Source organism: Lissotriton vulgaris, chromosome 1_1 (assembly GCF_964263255.1).
Source record: "Lissotriton vulgaris chromosome 1_1, aLisVul1.2, whole genome shotgun sequence".
Classification (NCBI taxonomy): Eukaryota; Metazoa; Chordata; class Amphibia; order Caudata; family Salamandridae; genus Lissotriton; species Lissotriton vulgaris.
In genome coordinates this window covers 219427615-219450729 of record NC_141685.1, presented here as the reverse complement: position 1 = coordinate 219450729, position 23115 = coordinate 219427615, and the positions used below count along the sequence as shown (strand labels likewise).

General features: G+C 44.2%; 1 protein-coding gene across 2 annotated transcripts in view; it reads right to left on the bottom strand.

Moving 5' to 3' along the window:
• The window catches only part of LOC147740930 (uncharacterized), a 206619-nt gene that overhangs the window by 29971 nt on the left and 153533 nt on the right, over positions 1-23115 (bottom strand). For both annotated transcript variants that reach the window (XM_086936073.1, XM_086936075.1), the window contains one exon: positions 13841-13882. In XM_086936073.1, coding sequence (XP_086792199.1) covers positions 13866-13882 — 17 coding nt within the window. In that variant the 3' untranslated portion in view covers positions 13841-13865. The remainder of the gene's footprint in view (positions 1-13840; positions 13883-23115) is intronic.

Sequence of the window (23115 nt, the reverse complement as noted above, 5' to 3'; positions counted from 1 at the left end):
GCATTGTGGCTCCAACGCTGCCCCTGGGACTGCCACCTCCTCAGGGCACTTACTATACAAATGCAAGGGGCCTGCTCACCCCCCTGCTGTCCTTTGGGCCGCCAGCTCCCCAGGGCACATAAACATTTTAATATTTATAATGAGCCCCGATGGCCTCCCCCAGAGCTCCAGGGACCGTCCCCTCCCAGGGCTGAAATAAGATATTTGTGGGGGAGCCACGCGGCTCTCCTGCTGCCCTGGGGACTGCTACCTCCCTGGGGACTGCTACCTCCCTGGGGCACAAACATAATGCTTAAGGGGGCCGTTGCTGCGTCCCAGCCCTGGGGACCACCACCTCCCCTGGGCCTAAATATTTGAAAGAGGGGGGATACGTGTTCCACGTCATAGAGCCCTAAAAGGACCTGGGGACGGCCACCCCCCAGGGGAGCTCCAGAATTGTCCCGGTGTTCCCACCCATAGGACATTGCAGTTTGTCTCAGAAAACACCACTTTGAGCAAGCGAGGTCAGAAAATACTCTGCTTTGCTGAATGTGAATCCTGTCTGTTTCCCTGCCCGCTGTCAAGTGAGCAGGGAAACACACACATTGCTTTGAGATCCAGGGAACCGCATATTAGCAGCATCCTGGGTCTCTAAGCCATGCTGGGTCCCGCAGGAGGAAGTGAGCCGGCATGGACCATGGGGGCCCTCAGACTCCCCCGACGGTGGTACCCAACATTGAAAATGTGGGTGCCCTGGTTGAAACCAGGGCACACAGACTGCAGGCTTGCCCCGGGGGAAGTGGTCCCCAGTCTGAAATCTAAATATATATTCACTGAACGGAACAAAGGTAACATTGATTTATAGTTAGGCTCAGATTTCACAAAACCAAAGAAATTCATCCGTTATAGTTGACTGACCTAACTATAACTTATGCCCTCTCACTGCTCTACTGGAAAGGGGCGACCATTCGGTCCCCCCGAACGTATGGTGGAGTACCACGATCCCCCCGGGAAGCCATCTTGGGCGGGAGGCGAGTCTCGGCTGGTATGCCCGAAGTGGCGTAGCCGGGGGCGCGCCTTTTTCCCGCCCTGGAGTGGGCTGGCCTAGACACTGACGCGGCCGGCCACGCCCTCGGGGCAGGCCGGGGCGGGTTTACGCCCGCCCTGAAGACGGATAAAAGGAGCAACAAGCCAAGGAAGCATCCTCTTGTTCCTGTGCTCTGAAGCTGCACCACCTCGCTGCACGTGAGCTCGAGACGGAACGAAGAGCCATTTTTGAGCGTTGTAATCTTTCTTGTTTGTTTTGCAGATACTCTGTCGGAGAATGCCTAAGAGGGCGGGAAAGCGAATGACTACCGACCAGATGCTGCGCGTTCTTATGAAAGAGGTGACCGACCTAAAGAAGCGAATGGCGGAGAAAGACGAGGAAGGGGGGCCGAAACGTCCTCTGGCAGGAGCAGCTCCAGGAGGAAAAGGCAAGAGGCCCAGAAGGGGAGCAGCTGGGGGAGACGTCCCAGTTCCCTGTACTCCACTTGAGGCACCCACCCCTGTGCCGGAGGAAGGGAATCCGATTCCCGTGGTGGTCACCCCCGTGTCCGGGGACGATATGCCGCCCGAGCTGGCAGCACAATTAGCAGCGTGGTTGGGTAAAGGTAGCAAGGGCGCCACGGCTGACGACGCGCAGGTGTTGATGAAGCAGCTGCGGGAAACAAGGGAAGCGACGAAGGCACCATCGCCGGCTGCGGCAGTAGAAAAACCACCTGGGTCAGGTCCAGTCGCAGATACAGCTTCCGGTTCAGGTAAGCGGCCATTGCCGATTGCGAGGGATGAGTCGGCACCCTCCCGAAGGGAAAAGTTGGGTCAACATGTCCCTCTGGCTATCAAAGAGAAGATATGGGCAGGGGAGTATATAAACATCTTCTCGTTGCTTACCGATCATTATGAGATGGAGCATGTTAAGAGCCAAAAGGAGCTCATGCATCCGAGTGTTTGGCGCGCAAAGATGGCCGCCTTTAAGGTAAATGAAAACATTGGTAATTGGGGCAAAGCATGGGGGGTTTTTACATCCATCTTGGGTGAACGTAGGCCCGAATTGCTGCCCGAATTGCCGATTTATCAGTCACGGATCATGGGGTATTCAGTATCTCACGAGGGCAACCATTGGTTTTGTTACGATAATGTTTTCAGAAAAGCGAAAGAGCATGATAAAAACTTAACTTGGGATTGTTATGATTCTGTGTCCTGGTCCAAAATGGAGGATTCTGGTATGTTGAGGGTGCCATTGGTAGGGAGTAACGTTGGCGAATCCTCCCGCCAATATGCGGGGACGCCCTTTCGATCACTCGAGGCCAATCGGCAACACAGGTAAAAGGGGGGTTTGTTGGAACTTTAACAGGGGGAAATGTACTAGGCCCCAGGGGTCATGCAAATTTAGGCACGAATGTGGGGGGTGTGGGCAATCATCCCATCCTGAGTCCATGTGCAGAGCCAAAACGGGTGATAACGGGGGTAGAGGAGGCGCCAAACAGGTCTGACATAGTCCAAGGGGCGCCTTTACCTACTCCGATTGATACCATGGCAATGATTCCCTGGCTCAGCGAATACCCGGATCACGCTTCCGCTGGGGTTTTGCGGAACGGGTTTTTATATGGTTTCCGCATCCCAGTAGGGGAGTTTCAGGGTATAGCAAAATGTAAAAACCAGATATCGGTCTTACAGCATACGACCGTGGTACAGAAAAAGATTGGGAAGGAGGTGGCTCGAGGTCGAGTCGCCGGTCCATTTAATGTGCCACCAGTTGCTAACTTTGTTTGTTCCTCTTTAGGGGTGGTCCCCAAGAAGGACCCGGGTGAGTTTCGGCTGATACATAATTTATCAGCCCCACGTGGTCTTTCCGTGAACGATGCGATAGACCCGGAAGTGTGTTCGGTGCGGTACGCATCCTTCGATGAGGCCGTAGCCATATTGAATCGCCTGGGGCCCGGTGCGCTGATGGCAAAATCTGATATCGAGTCAGCGTTCCGGTTGCTCCCGGTACATCCAGACGATCAGCGTCTCCTTGGTTTCATGTTTCAGGGTCACTATTACATGGATAGGTGTATGCCGATGGGGTGCTCTATATCGTGTGCCTATTTCGAAAAGTTCAGTTGCTTCCTGCAATGGGTCTTCACAAAGAAGACGGGGTTTCAACATGTTATGCATTATCTCGATGACTTTTTGTTTCTTGGGGCAGCCGGGGATCCGGAATGTGGACAGGCTTTGAAGGCATTTTGTGTCTTGATGAATCAGTTTGGCGTGCCATTGGCACCAGGTAAGACTGTGGGTCCCTCGACTTGCCTCGAGTTTCTGGGGATCGAGCTCGATTCCGAGGAAGGTTGTTTTCGTTTACCAGGTGACAAAGTGTTAAGGTTCAGGGCATCCCTGCAAATGTGTATCAGTGAGTCTAAGGTTAAGCTCCATCAATTACAGCAATTGGTGGGGCAGTTGAATTTTGCCCTAAGAGTTATACCGATGGCCCGCCCCTTTTCTCGCTCGATCGCTCAAGCCATGGTCGGCCTGAAGGAGGGTCATCATCGCACAAGGCTCTCGGCAGAGGTTCGCCAGGACATGCGCATTTGGTTGGCATTTCTGGCGGATTTCAATGGTCGAATTGTCTGGAACAAACCGGCCGTGTCCTCTGAGGAGCTGGGGCTGTGGACAGATTTGGCAGGGAGCATTGGTTTTGGTGCCATATTCGGCACTCAGTGGTCGGCACAAAGATGGCCGTCATGGTGGCATGATAGTGGTCTGACAAGTAACATTGCTTTCCTAGAACTTTTTCCCATTCTGGTGGCCCTAAGAACTTGGCCGGAGGGGTTCAGAGATCACTCTGTGGTATTCTGGTCTGATAACATGACCGTTGTTGAGTGTATCAATAGCCAGGCAGCACGATGCAAATGGATTCTGAGATTGCTCAAGGAAATTGTGTTATTGTGTATGCAATTGAATGTACTATTTAAGGCAAGACATGTCCCGGGGGTGATGAACCAGGCGGCTGATGCGCTTTCTCGTTTTCGTATGCAGGCCTTCTGGGGTTTTCTGCCCACAGCGGACCCGGTGGCAGCACCCTTTCCCGAAGCTCTCTGGTCTCTCGGTGCCCCGAATTACAGGACCTCGTGGGAGAGAGCTTAGCACCCAGGACGAGGAAGGCATATGAAGGGGCGTTCCGTTCCTATTGGGCCTTTTTGGGGGCGGCTAGAGGGGAGCTTTGGGGCCAGGAGGAGCTGGTAGTGAAATTCCTGCTGTCGTTACGGCAGGCAGGCAAATCAGTGGCTACGGCCCAGAGGCATCGGGCCGCCATTTCCTTTATGGCTAGGGCTCATGGGATCCAGGACCCGACAGCGTCTTTCGTTGTGCAAAAAGCGCTACGTGGGTGGCAACGCCTTGAGGGTCGCAGAGTAGATGAAAGGCGCCCGATAGGTCTGGATAGGTTGGCCCTGTTATTATCTAGACTCCCTGCAACATGTTCATCCCAGTATGAAACAGTGTTATTCCGAGCCGCTTTTACGCTGGCATTCCATGGGGCTATGCGGGTAAGCGAATTAGTGGCGAGGAACAAGCAGGACGTGATGGGGGGACTGTGCCAAGAGCACGTTCAGGTCAGAGGGGAGACAATGACTGTCTCGTTCGTCAGGTCCAAGACCGATCAGGGTGCGATGGGTGATTGCATAATAATACAAAGGATCCCCGGGGCCTCCATGTGCCCGGTGAGTTGTGTAGAGGAATATTTAGCACAAAGGGTGGCATCATGGGGGGGGGACCTTGTGGAGACACGCTGACGCCACCCCACTGACGAGGTTTCAGTTTCAGCGGGTGCTTGCGATGTCGATTACTGCTGCGGGCTTGAACCCGGGCGAGTTTGGGACCCATTCCTTTCGGATAGGGGCTGCTACAGAGGCTACAGCCAGGGGTCTGAATGTCGAACAAGTTAAACGTGTGGGGCGTTGGTCCTCCAATTGTTATAAGAGGTATGTGCGGTTGCACATGTTGTGAAGCTGTAATGATGTACTCACGCTTCTTGTTTTTGTATGGTTTCAGTTGCGCAAGCCTACGAGGCGGGGGGGACTATGCAGTCGACCCAACACCGGGCCAGCGGTCAGACTTCACCGGCTGTGAAAAAGGAGGTGTGGGTCGTGGGCCACTCATACGTGAGGCGTGCCGCGGACGTATTCAAAGCAGGTGACATGATTCACGTGGCTGGGGAATACGGGTACAGTGTGTCCTTCTACGGAAGGGGCGGACTCTGTATTGACCAGTTTCAATCATTCTTTGAGGGTTTGCTAGGGCGGACAAGGTCACCGCCGGCTATAGTCATAGTACATCTTGGGGGCAATGATTTGGTCACCACTGGTAGACGACTTCTTCTTGAGGCGATGCTTTCCACTGTAAGTTGGTTGGCGAGGAGAGTTCCAGGGTGCACGATTGCATGGTCACATATGATCCCACGGAAAGTATGGCGGGGGGCTATTTCTGTTTCTGCTCTGAATCATTCAGTGAGAAAAATTAATAACAAAGTGAGTCGATTGTTCCGTTCCAATACACTGCATTCTATTTCGCATGGTTGTATTACGGGTGACAGTATGTATTTGGGGGATGGTGTTCATTTGTCCCGGGTGGGGAACGAGTTACTCATAGGAGACTGTGTAGCTTGGCTAAAGACTTTAAGACATGACCTTTAGGTAGGAGTGTTGTGGGGGGTCCGGATAGCCGGTCAACTCTCCGGCCTGTGGCGGTAAGGTCATGATCGGTGAGCACTAATTGGAAGATCCCTATGAGTGGGCGTCACCCATTACGGATGGGAGCGCTCGAGGGAGGTGGCCATTGGCCCCTCAACGGGGTAGGCGGTCCCTTCTAAGGATGGGCCGCCGAAAGGAAAGGAAAGGCGGTCAAGGCCCCTTCCTGGGTAGGAGGGGCTACAGCCCCCTCCTGGAGAATTTCCCGGGGCCAGGTCATCTGCGACGGCAGATGTGGTAAGTTGTGTGGGGTTTGGGGGGGGGGTCTACGCTACCTTCTAGATACCTCACACGAGTCCTCGGACGACCTTTAAGTGGCGTCGAGTTTATTGGGGCCCCCGTCAAGTCAAGGGAAATTGGTAGTTGCACTCGAGGTACACCTCTGTGCGGTCGCCCCTCACAAGTGAGGGGGATGTTTCTGGTTTAGGGATCTTGACACCGGTTACGACCTTGCCGTTGGCCCTTAAACGTTAGGATGTACAATTTCATAATTTCAAGTTAAATGTTTTGTAGGATGTTAGTTCGGCTAGGAGAACCTTTGTATTAGAGAATATGTTAAGGTTAGCCAAACATCGCAATGTGGTAATGAAATTGTACATGATATGAAACTGTTATTTTAATGTTTTAATTTTTTTTTCATATTTTAATAAATACGGCCGGGAGGGTCACTCCCTCCCGTCTTCCAAAAGTTCAGAACTGTTTCCGGTTTCCCATCCTTGGGGATTGTGTTGAGAGGGGGTGGCGGGTATCTCAGCCATATGGAAAGGGGCGACCATTCGGTCCCCCCGAACGTATGGTGGAGTACCACGATCCCCCCGGGAAGCCATCTTGGGCGGGAGGCGAGTCTCGGCTGGTATGCCCGAAGTGGCGTAGCCGGGGCGCGCCTTTTTCCCGCCCTGGAGTGGGCTGGCCTAGACACTGACGCGGCCGGCCACGCCCTCGGACAGGCCGGGGCGGGTTTACGCCCGCCCTGAAGACGGATAAAAGGAGCAACAAGCCAAGGAAGCATCCTCTTGTTCCTGTGCTCTGAAGCTGCACCACCTCGCTGCACGTGAGCTCGAGACGGAACGAAGAGCCATTTTTGACCCACCCACCAGCCCCTGAGGACAGCAAGTGGTTTTGAATAAAGTTTAATGTGGTAACTCTAATTTTGTTTACAGGTTCGGATTATTATCGGGATAACTTTGAATATGCAATAAAGAATGGTCGATTGTGGTATGTTTTGCAAATAAAGTACTCCTGCTCTAGTGTTGATCAGTAGCATGCTATTAATAAAGTTGTTGTTTTTACTGTCTTTTAAGTAAATTAGTCATTTAGTTTAGAACTGTCGTATTTATTTTGGTCGGGCGGTAAGGTCATGATCGGTGAGCACTAATTGGAAGATCCCTATGAGTGGGCGTCACCCATTACGGATGGGATCGCTCGAGGGAGGTGGCCATTGGCCCCTCAACGGGGTAGGCGGTCCCTTCTAAGGATGGGCCGCCGAAAGGAAAGGAAAGGCGGTCAAGGCCCCTTCCTGGGTAGGAGGGGCTACAGCCCCCTCCTGGAGAATTTCCCGGGGCCAGGTCATCTGCGACGGCAGATGTGGTAAGTTGTGTGGGGTTTGGGGGGGGTGTCTACGCTACCTTCTAGATACCTCACACGAGTCCTCGGACGACCTTTAAGTGGCGTCGAGTTTATTGGGGCCCCCGTCAAGTCAAGGGAAATTGGTAGTTGCACTCGAGGTACACCTCTGTGCGGTCGCCCCTCACAAGTGAGGGGGATGTTTCTGGTTTAGGGATCTTGACACCGGTTACGACCTTGCCGTTGGCCCTTAAATGTTAGGATGTACAATTTCATAATTTCAAGTTAAATGTTTTGTAGGATGTTAGTTCGGCTAGGAGAACCTTTGTATTAGAGAATATGTTAAGGTTAGCCAAACATCGCAATGTGGTAATGAAATTGTACATGATATGAAACTGTTATTTTAATGTTTTAATTTTTTTTTCATATTTTAATAAATACGGCCGGGAGGGTCACTCCCTCCCGTCTTCCAAAAGTTCAGAACTGTTTCCGGTTTCCCATCCTTGGGGATTGTGTTGAGAGGGGGTGGCGGGTATCTCAGCCATATTATTACCGCACATATTACGTAACTCATTAAATGTTCCGTGACATCACTGATGACATCTCAAATTACATCACTGATGGCATCACTGATGACATCATCCACAGAACCACTCAAATACCCACTCTCCCCCATACAGCCTCTAATTCATCCACTCACACACCCACACAACCACTCACATACCCATTCACAAACCCATACAACTACTTACACACTCACACACCGACTCATTCACCCATACAGGCACTCAAAATCCACTCACTCACCCATACAACTACTAACAGAGCTAGTTGGTCACCCATGCAGCCACTCACATACCCATTCACACACACATCCACTTACACACCCATTTACACAGCCATAAAAGCACTCACATGCCTATTCACCTATACATCCATGCACACAGACACTTACTGTGCAATACAGCTACTCACAAAGTCGCTCACTTACCTATACACCCACTCAAACTGCCACTTACTCACACATACACCCACCTACACACCACTTACAGAGACAGCTACAGAAGCACCTATACATTAGTCACTCAACAGAAACTATTTATGCATGCATCTGACTCAAAGGTAGTTCTCTACTGCCTAACCAACACACTGAAGTATTTATGCCGCCACTTACATAGAGATTCAGACATCTATAGCAGTATCATTAAAGGCAGTTACATGCCAGCACACTTATTTAAACATCTCATGGCACCAATTAAGGTGTACTGCTACACTATCATGGATATGTAGGCAAGTAGTGATACAACCTTCTCAGCCATGTACAGAAAAAGTCCTTCAAACATGGGTGATGGCTACTAGTGCAGACCCTGTCTGTACTGTCTCACTACAATGCTTCACTTGCCATGTTATAGGTCTTTCTTAAGTGTCTAATCAATGTTTTAGTGCACAGAATACACTCCCGAAATATGCTTTAGGTATGCCAAAAAGGATGGTGTTTTATGCTGGAATATATGAGAGAAGCCATTTAAGTTGAATAAGTTACTTGTGCACTTGCAGGCCCTTATGACCAGTACTACGAAGAGCATGCCAACCCTAAATGAACTGATATATATATATATATATATATATATATATATATATATATATATATATATATATATATATATATATATATATATATATATATATATATATATATATATATATATATATATCAGTTCATTTCATATATATATATATATATATATATATATTCACAAAACCATGGAGACTATCTCTCATCTAATGAGACTGCTGCAGATGCACATGTACATTCAGTCACTTACCAGAAACTACTTATTCATGCAGCAGACTCAAAGGTAGTTGCAGTCACGTCTACATAGGTCTCTAATCCCTGGCACAGGCACTGAAGAATTACTGCAGCCGATTACATACATATATAGACACCCAGGCAGGTACAGACTGTCATATACCAGTACATTTCCTCAACATTTTATGGCACTACTACAGGTGTAACCCTAAACTCACTTATATATGTATGGAAATACTGACACTGCTTCAGCATCCATTGACAGAAATAGAACTTCAAACATGGGTGATGACCATCAATGCAGACTACATCAGTGCACTTTCACTGCAAGGTTCAGTTGGCATGTATTAGCTCTTTCTCCAGTGAGAAACCCATGTTTTAGTACACTTAAGAGACCTCTGAGATATGTTGTAGGTATGCTATAAAGCTCACGGTTTTGTGCTTAGAAAAGTGGGAGATGCCCTATTGAGCATTGGTAACTGACTGATACAGTTCTAGATCCGTATGCCAACCTGTACATAAAGTATACCACCCATAAACACATTGTTTTACATGTGCATAGACCATAACGCCTCTCTCTCACCTAATCTCAGAACAAAAGACGCGCGTCTACATTCACTTACATACTCAGAAACCATTTATATATGCAGCAGTATGAAAGGTACCTGGATAGATAACAACATACTCCTGTAAGCCGTAGCAAAGACACTGAGGTATTCATTCCCCCATATATATGCACAGTTAGACATCTAAGACAGAGAGTTGAATAGTGGAACATTTCTGTACATCTCATGGCACTGTTATAGCTTGTCTGATAGAGACATTGAGATATGTGCCAAGGTATTGACACACTCGAATCATGTATGTAGATACATACCCATTTAAAGATGGGTACATACACTAGAACACAGTAGTGGGTATGATAGAATACACAGTAAGAGACGAATACATACATCGATACAGAGAAGGACAAACACATCAAAAGTGAATGGCTTCACTACTTAGCCTCCTGCGCCCCTTTAATGTTTGGCCTTTTGCCCCGGTGCTACAAATTTATACTGCACAATGCTTTCCTTTAGCCTCCTATGGGGAAGGTATTTGGGGTCTTGCTGATTGCACCACATTACAGAAGGAGGAAAATAATTGTTGCCGGAGAGCTTTGCCTGTTCTAGCGTCTTTCTTAAATTTGATCTGTCACAGCGAACTGGGTCTTGCTCACTTGAGTGATACTTATTTGAAGAAGACTGCATTTGCTGTGGCTATCTATTTGGCGTAATGAGGATGCCCTACTATTAAGGGCCATAATAAATGACTGCCTGGTTGATGAGGGGTGCTGCTTTGTTCACTTCATGTTGGCAAGACATGCCCAGACCTGGGTTCCTTGCTCCTTGATTTAAGCTATCCTGGCTGATGAGAGGTGTTACCCGTAACTCGTCCCAAGATGCTTGCTTCCGGTCAGTGGAAGCCCTGGCTTGCCAGTTCGGCCTGTACTATTCCCATGAGGAACAGGGTCAAGGCGAATTTGCATATGGACGGGTCTGAACTGGCGTGGCAAAGTGAGCTAAAGAATGATGATGGATTCAACCCAGATCTGTGACTGGGGGTGAGTGTCTGAAAGGTTTCAGCACTCTGTCCAGAATATCCTTGTGCTTGCGATGACTTGTGACAAGGGCATGTCGATCTCATGGTTGTATTACATGAAAAATGTACTCAATGAGGTTGGTTTATCACTTGCTTTTTGACATTGCCTCATGTGCATCTAACAATAATGATAGGCGTCCTCTCTAATGCTAGCCCAATTGAATGACAAGAGAGTTGAGGATGTATTGCAGAATGCAATTATTAGAAAGTAAGTGTCCCTGAACATGGAGGCTATACCCAATAGTTATATTTGGAAAGCCAGAAGGACCTGGAAGGGCTCTTTGCTATTCAGGTTTAAAGCGGTTAAAGTAAAATATTTACTCTGTTTCCCCTTAGGTTACCACACCAACTTAAAGGCAATTATTTTTCCGTGCAACAATGATGTCTATAGTTAGTTCATTTCTTTTCTTTTGCACATTTTATGGATTATACACTAAAAATTTCTTGCCTCCAATTTTAAGATCTAGAAATTTGAGACATTGGGTCTAAGCTCACCTTGTCCTTTAACGTCTCCAAGAGGAGAAAACCTGTACTTCTATAGCTCATTTTCTTTATGCTGCTGTACGATCACATACAACTATGCACTTTGGATGTATGACGTTACAACGCATACTTTTACCACGCATACCATTATAACTCGGTATTTACAACGCATACCGTTACAACGCATAGCGCTTAGAGGTGCTGGATAGTGGTAGGTATAATTTTATATTCCAACTCCAGTCCCCGTGGACACTAGGGAAGGTGTTGGATATAAAATTATACTTATTCCCTATCCTAGAGCGCCCCCCAGCGCAATGCGTTGTAATGGTATGCGTGGTAAGGCCTGCGTTGTAGTGGTAGTGCGTGGTAAAAACTTCGTTGTAAACGTTGTATACCATGCACTTTACTTAAAATATGTGATGCTGCTAGTTATTTTACAGGCTGCTACCTTGATGTGAAATATGCACTTTATCTGTTTTAACATTTGGTTTTCTGCAAGGCACTATTGTATTATTTATCAACTATGGATGTATTTTACTGTAAGTTTTCTTATGTTTTATATCTCTTTCTGCTTTTATGTTTGTATCATCATCTGAATAAAGTTATTCTGAACTAAACTGAATGGAGTTAGCGATAATTTATTAATATAACTGTTTTATTTGCAATTCACTATTTTATGCTGTATACTGAAAAGCTAAAAATGTTTTATTTTAGTTTCAGATATCAATTTATAGTTCACTACACACAATCGCAATGACATCCAAAAGTGAGAAAAGGAAGAAACGGAGACAAGGATACTCACGACCGAGAAACACAATTGACAAATAGAGAAAAGAGCTGCTTGTAAAAGGACAAAGCCATTTCCTAAAATTGTATCTGCAGACTGGAACCAATCAAAATCAAGCTTTAGGAACAACTAAAAATGAAAAACAGTCAATGATATGAAGAGAAACAAATTGTGCAAAAAGAAGTCGAAAGCGTTTTAAGGAAATTAGAATGTTCTGTAGTAGAGTAATTAACAATCTAATAACAAGTATACAAAGGTGTAAGAGAAGAAGAGAAACACTCAGACAAAAGGAATATGTTGAGGTTGTAGTGGATACAGCCTTTGCTTTAAAAAAACCTATTTATTTTAATTCAAATTATATAAAGACACTGGATGAAATAGCGTTGTGGATGAGAAAAAGAAGCCAAAATAAAAGAGTTGTTAATAAAACTAACTTCTTCAAAATTTCAGTGGTGAATGAGGACATACTTCTAGTACTGAGCCTTTCTTTAATAAAGAAAGATATCTCCAAGAGAACGCACTAGTGCATGGAGCTGATGATTCTGGATGATGTTATGAGATGACGGATGGTAGTCCTATTCCAAAAGAGGTGATGGTACCTAGAAATGTATAGGAAGTGACAGCTGAAGAGATACAGGGAAGGCGTATATGAGCCCCTGTATATAAATGGGGCTGTACCAGTATATGGCAGGAACCTATTGATATGTTGAGAAATATCCTACGCATGTTTTCAAGCAGACATCTGAAGCAGAAAATAGCTATGTTGCAAGGATTAGATCCATGTAAAGTAAGGTACTATATTAATTTACAGGGACACTCACAAGCTTGTCTGTCAAGGAAAGTGTGCAATAGCACCTTTCATCAGGTACAGTGTTGTCCAGACATGAGGGAGCACCCAGAGTAGGTCAAACCAATACCCTTTCAGGCCCACAAATGCTGCATAAATTATGTAAAACAGGAAGCAAGGAATTCTGGGCAGTTCCCACGTTTAGCTGGATAACAGTTCCTTTGAATAGATCACACTGCAACCCTCTAAATCTGCTCACCTCAAATGTCTGTTATTCTAGCTGATTTTTAACATAGGATTAACAAAGCACATCCACGCCAAGCTAGAAAGGGACAATGCCTTTTGCAACTTTTACAGCAAACTCTTTAGGAGCAGGATTAGCACAGTGCCATCTCCCAAGCTGAAAATGTAACAAAAGCCTTTACCATTTCAGGCACATTATTACAGCTTTGGACTGGAAAAATATTATCCAAGTTAATTTGGAATAAGTATAATAACCCATGACACATACTTCTCTCTAGAACCCATATGCGAGATACAGCTTTATCCAGACACAAGGGAGCACCCAGTATAAATCAAAGCAATACTGTTATACTGTTCTGGACACAACAGTGTGCTCATAACTAACTACCTGATACTTACATATGTGTATTTGTAATAAACATTGGAGTTTCGGTGGCTAAGCACGTTTTATACTCTAAATTTAAAGCAACACATACATTGATGTATACTGCATATTGAAAGTGCATAATCTGCTAAGTCTGGAAACGTGTGTAGTTATTATTTATGAAAAAAGTACATTTAAATAAATAAGTAAGCATTGACAAAGCTACTAGGTCTTCCTTGCAAGCCTCTGGTTTTACTTTCATGTGTATTTTTGACACATCTATGTGATAGGTATTAAAAGTAATCAAAAACAGAAAATGATGCAGTCTGAAAGAAGTATAGTATATGATAATGAAGAAAGCATGAGCCTCTACAGACCAGATGCAATTATTAAGAAAAAGCCATTTTCTTACCTTTAGTGCAACACTTTCAACTTGTTTAACAACAACAACATCCTGAAAAGTACAAAATGAAAAGTTCTGAGCAAACAAATGCAAATTACTTTTATATTCAACCATCAACTCTGTCAATAATGCTAAAGTGACATGCTTCTCTATGAACATGTCACAGTAACAGGTGACAGTTCATGTTAGTCACCCAATGAATGACATGTTGGTGCATTAGTACACAAGTAGATATTTCATTAATCAGGAAATATGACTGAAACACAATTTATTTAAAAACAAAGAAAATTGGCCCTCCTCATTTTAATTGTTTGACAAAGATCATTCCAAGGAACATTTTTTAGGAAAAGTATTTCAAAGATTTTTCTTTCAGGGAAGCTGGCAGACCATCCTAAGAGGCAGTGGTACAGTGGCCTACCACCTGTGAGCTCTGCTCACAGTGAAAGGCAGTCCGCATTGATCAGCACCACCCTCTACATCCCAGAACTGCAGGATTCGAATTCCTAACCCCTTGGTGCAAGGACTTAGTTCAATGAACCAATATGAATTGCAACTGCATCACGTGCACAACACACTGAACAATACTATTTAGGAAGTGTTCTCTGGTTATGACCAGAACCACTAGATGAGTTCAGGGAATAGTAAAATCTTTTGGGATCATGCAAGACATGGCCAGCTTTCAAAAAGCAACGCTTGCTGTTGCTAATGGAATGAATAACAACTGCTTGAGATTAAATGCATACAAAACAAAAATTCTCCTGTAAGATAAAGACTCTCATTCCTGGGGAGACTATTGATGGCCAGTTACCCTCGGTCCACGTCTCAAGCCCAAACCAGTTATTGAAAATCTAGGAGTATGGACAAACGGCACTCTTGCCTTTGAGGCCCAAAGCTAAATCACTGACAAGCACCTGTTTTGGTCTTTTGAAAAGCCTCAAACACCTCATTGGCTTATTCAACCCCCACATGAGGCAGACCATTAATCAAGCTCTAATGCCGTCATGTTTAGATTACTGCAATGTGCTTTACTTAGTAGCTAACAAGCTGTCACAGAAAAAATTCAGATTGCTCAAAATGCCCCAGCAGGGCTTCTCTTCCCCCTCCCATAATGTTGTTCCACCACTGATCTTCTCCAGCAGCTCATCTGGCTTCCTTTGGACAAGTGGGTATACTTTAAGAACTTGTGCATTGCCCATAAGATACCAGGGAGCTCCCATTCTCAACTATCTCATATCCCTCTAGTTACCATCCCGACCTCTCTAATCAGATGATCTTAACTTGGCCATTGTTCCTCGGCTTAAAATGGTAAGAACTGGAGGCTGCTCCTTCTAAGATTCAGCCTCTATCCTATGGAATAAAGTGCCTCTTTTTTTCAGGTAAACTCAGAACCATCTTCTGCCTAAGACCTTGCTCTTCCCCAATTAGCTTTACCTATTTACCCTTTGTCATGTGTCCCAGTTAGGCTTAGTAGGAAACGGTGCCATTTTATATGTACATGGTTCTTTCCTAAAATTGCCTTTACTTTGTTGCATCCACCTTTGACACATATTTGAATTTGTGACACTTTGGTTAGTTTGTTAGATCTTGCTAGCATGAGGAAACCTTGCAAGAAGACTATCACATTATCTTGGCATTGTGTACAAGGCCCTCACATGCATTTTTCAAACGTGTTTGTTATTTACGTCCATATGGTGAAACAGCTGTCTGTGGTATACAATCAATGGCAGGCTGATCAAAATCCCAGCCCAAAGCAAGGATGCCTTTTTCTATATATAGCCCTTGTTTCTGAGTATATTCAGAGGAGACACTTCTGCTGACTTTGAGGGGTTCCGACATGCTGAAGCTTTCATTCAGTAACTGATTAACATCTCTCTTACTAGTGTCCTGTTCATAACTAAGACAGAATCTTACTTTCTTACCCTCCAGGTACTGAGGCTTGATCATTCAGTAGAGGGTTTCTTGGTAGAACATACATTTACACCCTAGACATGTAGGTTAGGGTCTGCATCGTAGGAGTATGCTAGATTATTATATTGCTGCATATGCCTATATATATTAGTTGTCTTAGATGGTGGAACATTTTGTTCACTGTTCGGATGCTTCCTGTAACTTCCATCTGCTCCTGTCTATTAATCATTGCAACACATATTTTCTATGCCAGAATCACTTTGGTTCAATAAACATTGAAAATGTCCCTTCATATATTTTTAGTATATTTCTCTGAGCGAAGTGAATGAGCGGAATGTTCCAGGTCTATCACCACAGTTCCTGAGGGAACAGGCTTGTCATGTTTGGTATTTGCCAGAACTGTTTGCTCCCTGTCTAGGTGTCGGGAGGCTTATGGTGGCACTGTGTGCTAGCTGGACTAAGGCACAACTTATCCTGCAGGAGTGCACAGATTCAGTCTGCCACCATCCTAAGTTTATGTTGTCCACAAACGCATAGTTCTTACTGATTAGTAGAAACTACACAACACCTTTCTTCCATTTGTTGTGTAGTTAGCATGCCCTTTGGTTTAGCACTAGCCTCTGCTGTTTTTCAAAGGGCCATGCAGGAGGTGTTGAGGGATACGTCAAATGTACTGGTTTTCCAGGACAATGTGTTGATGTGGGGATAAAACGGAATCAAGCACAATGAAAATGTGAAACTGATTCTTTGTCGAATGGAGAAATCTGGGCTCACCATACGTTTTCTGAAGTGTACCTTTTGCATAACTGAGGTGGAGTACTTGGGTCACACATTGACTCGAGAGGACCTCAACCGCAAGCATAACTTGGTAGAAGCAATTGAGAAAGCTCCATCTCTGCAAGACAAGGACCACTTAAGATCCTTCTAGGTCTTGCGGAATAACATGCTAGATTTGTGCATCTCTTTGCTGAATTTGTACTTATCCTGATTGAGTTAATGAAAAGGAATGTGACATTTGTGGGGTTGGAAGTATGCCAGTTTGCTTTTAGCATCATAGATTTGACCATTGCTAAAGCAAGTGCGCTTGAACCTTTTAATACAAAGGATAAACCAATAATTGTCAATGATGCCAGAGGATGTGGTCTAGGTGTGGTGTTGATGCAAGAGCATAAAGGTAAAGAAATGGTGGAGGCTTTTGCGTCACACACTCTTAAATGTGCATAATGTTCATATCCCATGGTGGAAAAAGAGGCATTGGCATGTTGGTGGGGGGTACAATGCTTCTGTATATATGCATGGAGTGCACATTTCGATCTGCGTACCGATCACAATCCATTGGTGGACCTATTTTCCACGACTAGAGCAGGAAAAGCAACTCCTACGATAGCAAGTGGTTGCATTGTTTGCAGGAGTATGCTTTCACCATAAAGTATGTTCCAGGTGTGAGAATTGTAGACATGATGACATTGCCCTACCCTAAACATTGACACTAGGGAGCACAGGTACTGGACTTCTCTTTCTAACCTGTGCCCAGTCCTCCCTCTTTTGTGTGTTGGTTACACATTCAATCACTGCCTTCATGTTCAATTGGTCGTCGGCGTAAGCTTGTTGGACCACTGGCATCAATCTGTGGATCCTCGTACCTTGGCTAGCAACCTTGGGAACATTACTGTTTGGGGGGCAATCTCTCATTTTTTGCTGGGAGACCAGTTCAGATCTCTTGAAGGACGCTGTAGCGGGATCAACAACAATCAGGTGCATAGAAACTTGGGAAACCACTAGAACATTGTTGGTCCTGGAAAATACCTGAGGATTATTCAACAAATAGATGGAAGTTCTGGCGAGTCTTGCAGTACTACGATTGTGGGGCTAGTGCAAACAGCATACCCAGCTCTTTTGCTGTCCTTTTGTGAGGTGCCCTTTTTGGGTGGCAAATAATCAGCCTATATCCATGTTCCTTGGTAATGAGCCAACTTATTAGCATTTACTAAAGTCTTCCCTAAGCTACTTGAAGAACCTCGCCAATAGTATACTGAATTCTACCATTTAACTGCAATGGGAGGGCTGCTCTTGAAGGACTTGTTTGTATTGTTCAATATTATAGTACCAAAAGATCTGTAGAAAGATTGTAAAAACAGAGGTCAACTGGACAACATCAGAGCCCCAGAGGGACAAAGAAAATGGGTCAGGGTCTGAGGTAGAAGTTATGTTGTCCTATTTAGAAGAAGAGGGGGGGCACACAGAAGTTAAGTTAACCAGGGTTATAAAGTATTTTTAAAAAAAGGTTCCTGAAGAGAGGGTGGATTAGTTAAAAATAATAAACTTTACTCAAAGTGAAGATGAGACAGTGCAGGCTTATTACGTATGCTTATTACAGTTATATCAAGAAGATGGTGTTATGCGTTACACTCTGGATGAAGGTCTATCAGCTTTGTCAATATTTTTGTGCAGGTCCCTGACCTAATATTAGAACACACCTGCAAACTTCTTGTGTTTGCTGCCAGGAAGAACCATTAGAGCAACTACCAAATGCTGCCCAATATCATGCTGATTACCAGGAAAAACTGTTGGAAGAACAAGAGGAGAAACTTAAAAAGGTGAAGGAGTGGCTGATGGTGGTGCATACAGAATATTACTAGGGGCATTGTGCAGGAAACAATGAAGGAACTTCAGCTAGAGGAGCATCTAGTAGAGGTAGTGGGAGGGGTAAATATACAACCAGGGAAGGACAAATGGGGCCTATATGAGGAGATATCTGTCAGTACTGTAATATGCCTAGACAATGGTGCAATGCTTGCTCTGTGCTGCAAAATGCAAACAGAGGAAGGAGGCCTGTGGTCTACCAGTACCCCATGATGCTGTTGATCCTAATGTACCAAGTCTCCCAGCCCCTTTGCAATCTGGAGTTCCTTTTCCTCTCCAATCTCCAGTGCCCCAGTCGCCAGCACATCAAGTCAATCAGCAGTCTTTGGACACTTACTTATCTAATGGACATTACCCACAACAACACAAAACGTTCTAGAGCTGTCCGAATAATAATGGCTGTCGTCTCGCTCCTACAATTGGAATGGACCAAAAGGGCCCTTATGTGACTAGCAAGATATTGAGTCAGAAAATATCTGTGCTGGTTGAAACGGGAGCTGCAATATGTGTGTTAAAGGCACCTGCATTGCTCAAGTCCACCCTTTTGGGAAATTCCATATCAGTGGTTGGTTTAACAGGTGAATTAGTAACTATCCCTTGAACAAACCTCACGAGATAGCAATACGTTCTCTGGCGGATCAGCATATGTTGCTTCTAAGTCATACCTGCCCGTACATTTATAAGGAAAAGACCTATTATATGAATTTCGAAGTACTATACACTGTACACAAGAGGGCATTTGTCTTGAAAGTAAAGCTAAGGGCATACGTTTACAGACATTTCAAGAATATTCCACATCTCTGGTTCCTATTGGCCTGCAAAATAGTGTTCCCTCACATGTATGGACCCAATACCCTAATGATGTAGGTCACGTCTTTGATTTCCCTCCAGTCCATTTAAAGGTATGTCAAGGCGGAATGTATGACGTTACATGCATACATTTACAACGCATTCACTGACAACCCAGTTTTTACATCGCAAAATCCACTACAATGCATTCCATTACATAGCATGACACTACATCGCATTTAAAAAAATTAACTTTACAACGCATTCCATTAAATCGCATTTAAGGTAAATATTGGATAGTGTAGGGGTAAAAATTACTATTCTAACTCCAAAGGGTGCAACAGTAGGGTAAGTGTTGGATAGTGTAGGGGTTAAAATACTTTTCTAACTCCAGTGATATGCATTGTAATGCCTGCATTGTAGTGACATGCGATGTAGTGTCATGCATTGTAATGGTATGCGTTGTAATGCCTGCGTTGTAGTGACATCCATTGTAAAGGATGTTGCGATGTAATGACTGCATTGTAAGTGTATTGCCATGTAATGGTTGCATTGTAAAGGTTGTTTCCCGTCAAGGTGCACAACTACCTAGGATACCTCAATACAAAATATCTAATGAGAGCGAGCTAGATCTTATACCTATTATATTAGATCTCCTACAGCAAGGGATGTAGAAAGAAATACATGATAGACCCTGTAACACCTTGAGTCTTCCTGCAAATAGGACCTCTTAGAGCTCGAATAGGACCCCTAACTTTTGTTTTGTTCATGGTTTATGATAGATGAACAAGATTGTGGTTCCTTCATTCCCTGTGGTACCACTTCCAGCTACTAAATTGACCAACATCCCTATCACAGCAACATATTTCAACATTCTTGATGTGAGTCCTGCATTTTTCACTATAGCCTTGCATCCCGAAAGCCAATACCATTCCAATTTCACAATAAAAGATACACATGGAGTTGGTTAGCACAAGGGTACACAGAAAGGCCCTCCATTTTTAGTCAAGCTTTAAAGGGTTATCTAGATTATTGAACACTTGTAAAGTATCTAGACAATATACTCTTAGCATTCCAGACTAGGGTGGCATGAAGGATTGAAACCCTTCTCAGTCATGTTGCTGCAAAAGGTTAAAAGGTGTCTCCAAAGAAGCTACAATAATGTTCTCAAAATGTGACTTCCTCGGGATAGGCCAAAGGCAACTAGTGCCAGATCTAGTATCTGCTCTTGTGAAATTTTTCTGCTCTGAAACACAAAAGGATGTTAGAGCGATCCTTGGAAAAGTGGGCTATTGTCATCACTCGATTCCTATTTTTTGATAGCTCATCCAGACATAAGGGAGCACCCAGTATAATTAAAAGCAATACTGGTATACTGTTCTGGACACAACACTGAACATATAACCAACTGCATGATACTTACAGATGTATATTTATAATTTTACCTTGAAGGGTTCTCTGCTAAGCAAACTGTATACTGTAAATGTAAAGCAACAAATACATCTACGCATATCACATATGGGTAATGTATAATGTGCTAAGGGGTCAATTAGGATGGTGGACGGATTGCCACCACCATGCAGGCGGTCGCGATTCGTCTGCCATCCTTGCCTGTCCTCCAGCTATTTTCCCCCCGCCATATTACAATTACGGGGGGGACCATGGCGGAGGAGAAGACCGTCCGTCGCTTTTCCGCCGCCGTTGCGGAAAAGATCTAATATAAGTAAGTACATAGTTTATTGTGATGATTATTTAAAATCTTACAATATTACACGTCTCAGACAAAGGCTAAAAAAGACTGCTTTCTCAATTAAAAACACTAAAATATCATTACATCAAAATTATAGATCATTAAGTATATAAAGTAGGTATAAGTTCTAATTTCCTTTTGACTACCATTAAAAACTTTATAAAGATAGCATTTAAAATAATGTCGTTCGAGTTCATACAATTAATCAAGGCCTGCCTATGTGTCCTTATGTCACTTACTTTGAAGGGAAGCTTTAGTAGAGATTTTCTCTAGCGTAGGGCAGGTACAGAGAAGGTGAAGCATATCCTCCTCACCATTATTGCACAGTCTGCATATCATTTGGGATTCCAGGCTTTCCCATGGGGGAAGGTGGCAGAGGCCTGGCATTGTTCCAAATCTGGCTTTAAGGAGGGCCTGTTTGTTTTGTTCTGTCCATGGTGTTACCAGGTATTGTTGGATTTCCCTCTTTTTGTATCCGTTAATTACCGTCCATGCGTGTTTTCTTTTGGTGAGGATTGCTTTATTGTTTAAGATGGATAAATGGTTTGCAGTTTTATTAATTATTTCCTTGAAAGATGACTTGATTATATTGGTTTTCCATATTGACGTGATCGCAAAATCCTTTATTGCTTCTCTAAGGTAAGTCCCGGCAGTAAAGTTTGTGTCCTTATTAATTTCTCTCCATAACAGTTGTGATATTTCATTTTGGTGGTCGTTTTTTATTTGGTTCCAAACTTTTATAAAGTGGCCTTGCCTTGCATATTGCTGATTGGTCAGTCCAAACTCCAACCTTACTTGGGCTGGGGATGCGTTTGCTGGTAGACGGAATATGGCTCGATAGACTCTTGTTAAAATCTTGTTCAAGGTTTCAATATCCTTGCCCATTACCACTTCACTGCCATACGTAATAGTCGGTAGGAGTTTTGCACCTATTACATTCAGAAGTGGACCATAAGTTAGGCTGGGAAGTGACTTTTGCACAATTCTGAATGCTGCAGTTAATGAGTTCGCTTTTCTTTGAATCTCACTTTTTTGGAGTTGATAGCTTCCATTCGCATCAAATAGAACACCCAAGTATTTATATACTTCTACTTGCTCCAGCTCTTTAGTATCAATAAACCATTTTACTTTTTTGTCTTCTCTTGTTTTTTTTGGTCACTACCATAATCTTAGTTTTAGACTCGTTTATGACCATCCCATTCCCCTTCGAGTATATGTGTGTCCGCCTAATAAGACGCTGTAGTCCCACTTTGGTATGGCTCAATAGTATGACATCATACGCATACATTAGATTTGTGAGGCGCTTATCAGCTAGTTTCGAGGGGTGCGCATTCTCTTCGTCCAGTATTCCCGTTAGGTCCGCGAGAAACAAATTAAAAAGTAGAGGGGCTAGAACGCAGCATTGTTTCAGGCCTTCCTTTGCTGGAATCTCATTTGATAGTGTTTGGCCATCCCCAATCCTCACACTTACCCATGTCTCTGTATATAAAAGGCGAATCATCTTTAGGAGGAGGAGTGGGATATTCATTTTTTCAAGTTTATTCCAAAGAAGATTTCTTTTAACACAGTCAAATGCTGATTTAAAATCTATAAAACATAGGTACAGGGGTTGTTTGAGTCTAATTGATTTATCCATTAGTAGTGCAAGAACCATTATGTTTGTTGTTGTTCCTAGGCCTTGAATAAAGCCTATTTGGTTTAAGGGCAATTTCTTTGTTTCCCTTAACCACTCAGATAGTTTTGAAAACAAAATTCTAGCAAATAGCTTGGCGACCGTGTCTTGAAGAGTAATCAATCTGTAGTTTTCGGCAAGAGCCCAGTCTCCTTTTTTAAAAATTGGAGTTATTAATGATCCTCGCCATGACTCAGGGACAGTTCCGGTTATAATGACTTCTGTATAGAGTTTCTCTAAGATGGTCGCCCATAGTTCAGGATTCTCCTTGTAGAGAGCCAGAGGTATCCCGTTAGGTCCGGGAGCACAGTTTTTCTGTTTTTTAATAGGTTTGATTAGCTCTTCTTTTACTATAGCTATTGGCGTATCCGATTCCTTATTCTCAATGGGAGATTTGTCTTTGTTGTACCCAAGTGCCTTTTCGAGGGATTTTGACTGTGATATATCCTGATTTAAGTGTCTCCTCAGAAAAGTATCCAATTCCTGTTCAGTTAAAGGTGATGATATTACCTGCTTGTTAGG